General features: G+C 40.5%; 1 protein-coding gene across 1 annotated transcript in view; it reads left to right on the top strand.

The window, feature by feature from the left end:
• Positions 1-10,543, top strand: part of pard3ab (par-3 family cell polarity regulator alpha, b) — a 233,486-nt gene that overhangs the window by 160,604 nt on the left and 62,339 nt on the right. The window contains exons 20-21 of the mRNA XM_013912826.1: positions 4-190; positions 1,314-1,554. Of these exons, the coding sequence (XP_013768280.1) occupies positions 4-190; positions 1,314-1,554 (428 nt within the window). The remainder of the gene's footprint in view (positions 1-3; positions 191-1,313; positions 1,555-10,543) is intronic.

Genomic DNA, 10,543 nt, shown 5'->3' on the forward strand with positions numbered 1-10,543 from the left:
AAGTCCAGCTCGCTCGAGAGTCTCCAGACAGCAGTAGCAGAGGTAACTCTGAACGGGGACGTCCCCTTCCACAGGCCTCGCCCTCGTATCATCAGGGGGCGGGGCTGTAACGAAAGCTTCAGAGCAGCCATCGACAAATCCTACGACCGACCGGCCGCCACGGAAGAGGACGACGAGGGCATGGAGACATGTAAGGCATCAAATGGACCATCTTAATGTGACCGTCTTTTCGCAGCATCACAGGTTTGATTCCCACAGTGACCACGCTGTCCCTCTAACCGGGCGGTTCCTTCGCCTACACTGTGTCATGTGAAATGTTATGTGGCATTGCATTGGGTTACTGAAATGATGCCGACTCGCACGAACAGCAATGATGATTCCCAGCAGGGATCATTATTGAAACGGATGAAGTGTCAGTACCTAAAATTTTGAGGTGGCTTTCATGCTTGTGCATGGGAGTGACGGCATTCTGACTAATGCTCAATATCTGGCAGCTGATATTATCACTGCTTGTGGCAATGGCATATGGGTGAGTCAGGATGTAACCTGCACTGTATCAGATATCACAGGGTCACAGTGTCACTAAGGGGCAGCTTATGTGGAGTCGACAGAGGAGCTTCCATCTTTTGGGAAATCTGTTCAAATTTTAAACTGCTATATATAAAAAAAAACAGCTTTTTAATTTATAGTAAAAGTCAAAATGTCTCAAAACCTCTCAAGCATACATTACTTTTTGAGCAGTGTTAAGTCAATTTAGGTAAAGATTACACAGGGTAACCTGATAAACAATCCTCCTTCTTTGCTTTAGTCTTTTTATTCTGTGTAATCATGAACTAAACAATCCAAATATAAGAACTGAGAATGAGACAGCAGTGTAGCTACTGTATCTTTAATCTGATGTGCTGATTGTCCAATGACTCATTAACGATTCAATAACCGCAGTATTGCAAAAGTATGAAGATTATGTAATTTAGGTAGCGTACCACACCATAGTGTCATAAAACTCTACAAATGTGTCGCCGTTCACCATAAATCTGTGTCTAATAGTCTCTAATGGTTTCTGTCTCGTTTTAGAGCAGAGCTCTTTAAGCACTTGTAATATGTATTTAAATTGTATTAGTCTCTTGGTGCTTAGGAGACATAATTGCGCGTTTATGACTTATAGATTTTCATTTATTAAGGTTATTGATTTTCACATGTGCTACAGTCCATCTTAAAACTTACCTGTTCAATGGTTAACACGAACGCTTTCTCCGTTCCTTTCCAATTTTCTTCCCCTGTCGTCTTCTGTTTTTATCGCTCCCTTCCTTTAGTGGAGGAGGACACTGAGGAGAGTTCACGGTCGGGGAGAGACTCTGTGTCAACAGTAGCGGACCAGACGCCGCTGTCGATTACCGAAAAGCCACTGGTCAACGGCACAAACCGCACCAAAGAGGAGAAGAAGAAGGACAAAGACAAGGGAGGGAAGGAAAAGAAGAAGCCAGAGGGAGGGAAGGAGAAGGACAAGGGAAAACCTAAGAAGGGGATGTTGAAGGGACTCGGGGACATGTTCAGGTAAAGTTTTAAAACTTTTGAAGAGAGTAACAGTAACTAATCAAAGACTTTAAGGTTTCATTAAATAGCAATCAGAGCTGGAAGCAGACTAGTCCTCATTAAATTTTACAAAGTTCAGTTTAGTTTTAAAGAAATTTCTGTGCATGCAATGTCAATATTTTTAATATATGCAAACAGATTTAAGCTCGTGAGCTTATAATGCAACTAGGGTCATCTTATGGACTGAATCTGTGTATGTAGTCAGACACACACTTGCATTTTCTTTGTATTATTTTACTATTTTTACTTTTTTGTTCAACTTTGCCTGAGAACAAATTGCAAAACATAATCGCTCAGTTACGGAGGCCCTGAGAGGCCAAATGGACTGCAACTTAAGAAAACAACAGTAATAAGAAAAACGCTGCAAAAGCACACAAAACACAACGGAAATAGGAAAAAACAGATTTCCAAAAGCACAAGGGGAGTGTTTCTGGGGAGGCAATAACCTGACGGACCAGTTGCAGGAACCCAAAACGTGTTTGTTTTATCACGATTCATACAATACTGATGACGGATTTTTAAAACAACTTTATTTATCTCCAAGGGGCATTTAAGATAATAGTTAGGCTAACACACTTGCCTCTCATCTTTTCTTTCCACACAAAACCGATAGATCCTCCACTTCTTTTAAGTGTCTCCCAGCATAATTCTTAGCATATTTTGGTTCCTGCAAGTGGTCCGTTGGGTTATTGTCTCCCCAGAAACACTTCCCTTGTGCTTTTGGAAATTAGTTTTTTCCTATTTCCATTGTGTTTTGTGTGCTTTTGCAGCGTTTTTCTTATTACTGCTGTTTTCTTAAGTTGTAGTCCGTTTGGCCTCTCAGGGCCACCGTACACAGTGTGTTCATATTTTATCTTGAGGTGTTGTAACTTGTGTTTTGCCTTGTGTAGCAGACAAATCTGCCTCCAGCATGTGCGCTTGTCCCCTTAATAAAAGCACGACGGCAGCAGATGATTTTCATTTGGGTGTAAAAACGTCATGTCTTTGAGGGTTGCTGTGTCCTGTACCCCGCCTCCGTAACTTTTTAAGAGTGGAAAAAGAGAGAATCAATATCAGTTCAATATCTGATGTTCAATATCAGAGCTCGTGTCAAAGCCACAGTGATCGATGCTGTGAACAGTTGATACCGCCTCATTAAGTGAGCTTTGTGTTCTGTCTGCCTGCGTGAAGAGCAAGAACCTTAAATCACTCATTATAGGTCTAAACATGGACAAACTGAACTTTGTTTTTTTTATTGTTGTTTTTTAGACAGATGTAACATTTCGCCTCATTTTTGGAACGCTTGGTAGAACTGAAAGACCTGCATAATGGAGACGATTGACAAGCCTGTTATACAACCGTGGCACTGCTAAATAGTCTGAGGAAACCTTAATTAGACTCCCAGACAACTTGACCTTTGTGGTTTATCTCCCTCTAATTAATTTCTTTTCAGCCTCTGATATTACAACTGTTATGCTCTCTTATAGCTAAACAGCACACACAAACGCACTCTCATTAGCGTGTTGTCTACATATTCCCTCCCCTTTCTCTGTCCCAATCCTCATTACTATTGGAGTACAGGTCGTTTGGTCTGCAGGTCTTCTCATCCGATTTGTTGGAAAGCTTTAGATCTTGCCAGTAATTTTATCTGTCTGTGATATTGACCAAAGTGACAGTGACACAGAGTGGGGAAAACAGCGAGTCTATCAGACAGAGTATCAATATTTGATGGGGAGAAATAATGAGGTCCACAGAGATGAGGAGATAACGAAAATATGTGCAAAAGAAGGACGGGGTTTGGAGCAACAGGTAGCGAAAGACAAACGCAATCTTTTGAAATAAAAAGTAGATGAGAGAATAAAAGGAGCTTTAAACTCATGAGGGTGAGGGAAGAAGAGTGGATTATGTGGATTTGAGGGGAATTTTAACAGTGAACATTTATAGATCCAGTTTATAAAATGGAGAACCAAAAATTAATATTAGAATGCTTTCGAAAATTTGTTTTTGCTATCAGTCAACTTAAACAGAAAAATAAATTAAAGATGTGAAAATTCAGATAAATATTTGGTGATACTGCCCTTTAAACAATAAGAGCCTCTTGCTCAGTGTTTCAGGGAGTTTTTGCAGGTAGGCTGGGCTAGTAGTTGTTCTTTTCACTGAGATGGTACTGTAATAACTTGGTATAATTTAAGGTTTAAGCTTATCTTTATTTATCTCAATCTGGGCAGGGCCTAAAACGAGCCATTGTAATCTCTCTTTATGCCAGCTTTGTTCTGATTGGCTGCCCCTTACAAACAGAGGGGCGTGTTCCCGAGATGACCATATTGAGAAAATCCCCTCTCGGTGACATCATACAGAATTAGGAGCAGGAAAGTCTCATATGGAGCTTAAATTAAACTTTAAGCCTTTTTTTGGCCATCATGCTGTCCACTAATACATCCACTGTAACACTACAGAATATAGTTAATGTGATATAATATTTAATCCTCAAAACATAGGAATAAAATGCAAAGTACAGAAAAGGGGGATCAGGGGTTGAGACAGTGCAGTAAGACAATAGTTGCATATAAACACTACATTGTTATACACATCGACAAATACTGTAAATAATCCCACTATATACATTTGACCTAATTAGCTCCAACATACACGTACTTGAAGATATGCATTGCACATGCTGACATGCAGAGGTTTATAGATATGCACAAGCTGCAAATACATGCTGGCTTTTGGATTTAAAGTGACAGGGAAGCTCACGCGTACAATTTTGGTCACAGACAACTGCACACTGCAGTAATCTTCTTTCCTTTCTTACAGATGCACATGCACTCACACAGACTTAGCGCTACTTTCCTTCTTATCCTGCGATATGTTAATGATTGGCGTGTATTGTCAAAGCATCAATGTTATCCTGCTCTGATTGGCTCAATATTGCCCACATCAGATCTGGTCCATTAAAACGCCGTCTGGCTGCCTGTTTGATCCACGCCCAGTGTTTACTGGCCGAGACAGCTGTGTGCCCCAAAATAATGATGTGAGATGCATTCAATCCATCTGTCTGTGTGTGTAATCTGGACCTCATACTAATTTTAAAGGGCACATCCCAGAAAGTTTGGCTTCAGTAAACTTGATATTGAAGCAAGTTCCTGAAGAAGTTCAAATTTTGAGGGGACCAGTTCATTTTATGGATGCAAATTTTTAAGTTTAAACAGTAATTCCTCCAATTTCATCAAAATATAAAATATAAATATATTTAAACTGTTGTGTCTTATAATTCATACTACTGGGCAAGAAAGTATTGTATCCAAGAGGAAAATTAATAAAGTGTATTATTTACATCACAGTTTGTTGTTTATTTAGATAAATGACACTGGTAGAGACCTAATCTGAATATATATCATATCTGAACAGAGCAGGAAAAGCGTACATGTAGCTTTTTTACTAAAAGACACACAAAAAAAATACCACATCCAGATTCCAAAATAAGCATAAAGAGAAAATCCAAAGGAGGAAAAAAAGTCCCATCAACACCCACATTGTGTGACTGAAAGGTGATATGTGGGAGCTACAGTTTAGCGAACACCACAGCAGTGAGCATTTAGCAACAAATATGTTACTAAGAGGGGGAAAAGCATCCGAATTTATGTATGCCATTTGTCAGTGTCAACACGTCGTGATGAAACTTAAGGCAAAGGCTGGCTGTGTGGAGAACAATGGCATAGGTTTTTATAAGTGTGCCCGTGTCACTCTGTGAATTGGGAAGTTTGAGACCAAGAGTGGCTGTACAGCATGTTAAGAGCTCCCGATGAGTGTCATGTGTTTGAGCGAGACAGCGTTTGTGAGTGTCGGGGAGCTTTGATGTGTTAGCATGTAGGAGGAGTGGATCAAGAGAGGGAGGCCCTTAGAAGTTGGAGGACCGTGTGTGTGTCTGTGTACGCACTCGCGCACACGTGTGTGTGATCAACAGAGTTGCCACTGCCTGACCCTCTCATGTCTCGAAGGCCTCACACTCAGTCCCAATCAAAGCATCATTACCATCAGCCTCTGCCAACAGTGCGGCCTGCCAACTGTAGCCCTCCCTCCCCCTTTCTCCCGCTCCTCTCCTCTCTCGCTCTCTGATCATCACTTGGACACAGAAGCAACACCCAGTCTATGGGCTTGGCATCTGCGAACGTGGTCATTGCCCAGAAATTTGAGGGCTACACTAAATTTGCAGTGGTTTTAGTGCATGTTTGTGTGCGAGTAAGCGGAGCAAGCTTAGACTCGGAGATGGCTTGAACAGCGATGAGGAAAGATTAGTCATGGATGAAGGGACGTCAATGCATCGTGCTGTTATTTTGCTGCCCGCAAGATAAAATGCTAATAATTGCGGTCCTTATAGTCGTAGCTGTAATAATATATTTATGTTGAGGTATTGCATGTAGTGCTGGGTGTTCCTGCAACTTAAGACATGGTATTCAATCTTGCAACACTACACCAACAGTGATGCAGCATGAGTGGGCTTAGGAAAGCGGCAGTATTTTCAGTGATTTCACTTTGATTCGATTCTTTATTCTCTTCTTCATTTTCATTGGCTCTGCTTTGAGAGTCACTACCATCGCTAAGCAGAGACATTACATTCATGCAATATTAATTGCATGCTGTGTAGTCAAATGTTTGTGCATGTTGGAGGTATTTACCCTCTTTGTTGTGGCCAGTGTTGGGGTCATTACTCAAAAAAAAAGTAGTTAGACATGTTACACAGAACACTTCGTGATTCTACTTTAGAAACACGAAGACTGCAGCCTGACTGCTCATCACTGCTCTTTTGTTACCTGTTGAAGTTCAGGGTCTGGACGCTGGGCTGGGGTCGGCATTCACTCAGCTTTAGCATCCCTATGGCTAGCTTAGCATTAGCATGCTGTCTGTCCAGGTGCTTATAAAGAGCCAAAGATTCATTAGCTGCATATTAGCAGTTGTTTCTGTCTTAGTTTGCACTTTAACATCGTGCATTCATACTTTTGTACAATAAAAATAAAAGTAATGTCATATCCACACTGTAGAAAGTACCACTGTTCCTCCTGGTGTGCAAATGCAACCGATGACCGGAATCGATTGGCAAGCAAACGAACAATTCCAAGGAATTGGACTGCTGGGAACTGGTTCTCGATTTTATCCTTAGTGGTTAATTGTAATAACAGTCCTTCCTATAAATCTGTGTACCAGATATGGTGAGTGAAATTCTAATGCGTTTCTGTTTCTATGTTACTTAGAGCTAATATGCAAGTATTTGTAAATGTGCACCCATGCGGATCATGGCTGTGCCTTCGCTCGATGAGGGGAAATTCCACCCTGTCATCTAAATATAATCACTTCTGGGTCTTAAAAAACTAAGATGGGGCCAAATGGCGCATCGGGTGACATCTGGGTTGGTACATCGATCATTTATATGGATATATATTTATATATATAGTCCATGGTTAATCTGTGTATAGTGTAAGACAAATGTGAGGCATTCTGCAGACTCAGTATACAGCTGGATTGATTAAAATATTTTAAAACAGTGTAACAGTTCCATCATTGAAATAAATGACTGAAAAATTCCGATGAAACACCTTCCTTGGAGACATGAATTTATATGAGTAATTTCACATCAGGGAAAAAAGTTGGATTGATGAAAACTTTTGCAATAATCTAAATGTGGCCTCGATGTGACAGAAGACACCAAGGCAGCCTTAAAAATCTTAGTTTTAAAATTAAAGGTGTACACCTCAGCTGTGGATGTAATTCGATTAAATCAGGTCAGTCCATTCATTGGTTGTTGATGTTTTGCTCATGACCATCTGGTTGATAGTGTGTCTCTGCCCAGTGGAAATCAAAAACAAGTTACTTGGCAATTAGAGTTGCTCCTCACGCACGTCTGATAATGCGAGTTCCCGAAAAACTGCGGCACGCTACCAAAAACTTGTTTTCACTTTTTGTGCTATTAAAAGGATTAACGGTGTTTCACGGGTGGTCTGCTGAATTGAATCAGCTCAGTCCCTGACATTTTGAAGTGATCTTTTCAAACCGCAGAAAGCAGTCAAAGCCTCTTTATCGATGCTGTTGCAATCACAACACGAGGCGGGCCTAACTGTGCCTGGAATATAAGATTATTAAAAGCCCTGGTGTCATGGTTAATACTCGGTCTCCTCCTCAAAGTTTTCCTTTTCAGTCATAAATCACACTGTGCGGGTGTTTGCGCGCGTTCGTGTGTGTGTATGACAAGGCTGTTTTTTAAAAGGGGCTGTTAATGAAAGTTAGTGGTGTGGAGAAAGTGTCAACCGTCTCTCGCCGTGATAGATCACTCCTGCTCTTAGCATTAACGGCAGACTGTCACTCTAAGCATTTCAGACAGCCGTAGTTAAATTAATCAAGTAATGGCCCTTAGTCTGCGCCCCTCCCCCCTCCAGCTGCAGTTTTTCCTCCTCATTCCTGTCTCTTAGCTTTTCTGTTTGTCTTTTACACTCCATGGTATCAGTATATGCTGTCTTTGGGGTTAGTACTTAGCACAACATTCAAGGGAAGTTGTGTAGATGGTGTGAAAAACAAATTTGCAAAGCATTTTGTCTGTGTTGGGTATTAGATGGTAAAGATGTGACAGGAAGCGGGTCAAACTCTGAGCAGATCGCTCGTTTACCAGAAAGCAGCTTGCTTTTTTAAAAATGTATTTATTCACTCATTTTGTGGAGAAAGTTCACAAGCATTTACCCAGTTGACATGTTATAAGCATATGGACGATGCAAACCCATATTCAACTGTACCCAGCGGTCCTCAACCCCCGGGCCACGGACCGGAGTCGTTTGGTACCGGGCCGCGAGAGTTGAGGCTCGGGTGTGAAATTTATGGTTTTCAGGGTTTTTATCGTTAACTCGGTTTCATTGGGTCTTTTCCCGTGTTGTAGTTGTGTCTTTTATTTTGAAAGAAATATTCACGCGTTACCATAGCGACCAGAGAGCATTAAGGGGCAGAGAGGAGGATGTTACTCTCAATGTTGTTGGCGCATTTCAGGAGGACGCTGCTAATAAAGTTACACATTTACACATTGAATTCACGTTTATTAATATATTTACAAAATACCACAGTTTTTGTCTCGGTCGTATCTTTTAATTTTGTTGTATTTATCCGCGACACCTTAAAGGCCGGTCTGTGAAAATATTGTCTGACATTAAACCGCTCCATGGCGCAAAAAAGGTTGAGGACCGCTGCTTTAGTTCAGTGGAGCAGAAGTTGATCCATCAGTTTGAGCTATGCCTTCCTGTATGATATCACCTTTATAGGTGTAGCTGAACTAGCATGCGGTATCGAAGCGGTTTCTCCTTTTTTTAATGTCTGTGAATCTACTGAAACAAGATGCTAGCAGCATTGCAGTGCAATAGCAGGGACACGGCATTAATCAAAGTACCCTTGGTCATGTTTTTCCTTAGAATTGTACATACAGGAATATAATCAATGCTACGCTTTAGTTTCACAGTACCTAAAACAGCGTAAGGATATAACTTGCCAGGAGCAGCAGAATATTGTCACATAATTAACCTGAAATACAACATCGCAGATATAAATTATATCTTGGGTCAAGCTTTTTAACCAGATGCTTACAGTCCCGCTTTTCCGTCTCGTAGCCATATCAGGAATTTCTGCTCTCGCTCTCAGACTTGCTGTTGTGTACACCGAACATAAACACGCGGCCTCGCTAAAGCTGTGATATTGTGACACTTAGTTTTTATATCACAACAAAATTTATAACTGTATCATCACATATTATGTAATTATGGTATATCTGCTACTAAACTAGTAGAACTATAAACAATATATCAGCGACTTCTTAAAAACGCCACAAACAGAAAAAGTCTTGGAAAGTCTTTTTTTCTCTCTCAGTTTATTTATGTTTTTAATGAACTGTGACTTTGATCCACATCTTTTATTAATTTCCATACTCTTTTTATCATACTCTTCTTTTTTTCATGTCTCATTTCATTGTATTTTTCCACAAAGAGAATTACACGATTCATATGACTTTAATTTAAATTTGCATTATGCATTTTTCTCTCCGGCCTGCATTCATTTATTTTTCTCTCTTACCTTTTCCCCCGCGCGCTGCCGTTTTCTTCTTTCTCTTTTATTTTTCAGTGTTTAACTCACTCCTACACTCTCTCACCTCTGGGTTTATGTGCAGCTTCATTTGCTTGTTTTGTTGGTTCTTGTGCTTCTCTCATCGATTTACTTTTGTATTTACTTTTATTGCTTTCAGTTCTCTTTCTTCTGTATTGATTTCCATGCAAACCACAAATTCACGTACCTGTCATCTAAGTGTTTTTCTTCTTTCTCTTTTGGACTTATATTCAGGCAATTTACACTCATCCTCTTTATTCTTTAAGCGCCCTCTACTTTTGGAGTTTGCACTTTCTTTTTTTCCATCGCTCTTTCTTCTGAAGCTTTCTCACACAGACGCTCACACATTCCTTTCAAGGTAGTCTTTGTGCTCTTCGCCATAGTTTAGTTTTCGGTCTTAATGGTTCATTCAACGAGTTTCTCTTGTGCGTGTTCATTTTTTTCCTCTTGTTCGCTGTCTTCCTCTTTCATTAACACACAGACACACCTCTTTGGTTTTTTCTCAGCGCTGTCTCTTTCGAAGTCGTAGATATTCTCTGCGGACCAATTTCCCTGTGAATAATCACGGCGGTTCATTGTCGAAGCAAGCGTGCTGCCAAAGTCATTTCTTCAACAGGCTGCAGCTTTATACTGAGTCAATCAAGCTGAAATATCTTTGCAGTGCCTCCTATTCGGTGAATCGTCACTCCCTCCCTATGAATATAATTACTGTGATGGGCTGCGTCTACGCCTTCTCCACAACTTTAAAAGAACTGAATTGGGTTTGAATTTGTAAGAGCTACTTTTCAAATGCTTCATTTGTGGGCTTGATTAACTGTTAAGTCGTAGCAGTGGGCTGTTT

The sequence above is a fragment of the Pundamilia nyererei genome, unplaced genomic scaffold (genome assembly GCF_000239375.1).
Source record: "Pundamilia nyererei isolate P.nyererei 1_Seehausen unplaced genomic scaffold, PunNye1.0 scaffold00103, whole genome shotgun sequence".
Classification (NCBI taxonomy): Eukaryota; Metazoa; Chordata; class Actinopteri; order Cichliformes; family Cichlidae; genus Pundamilia; species Pundamilia nyererei.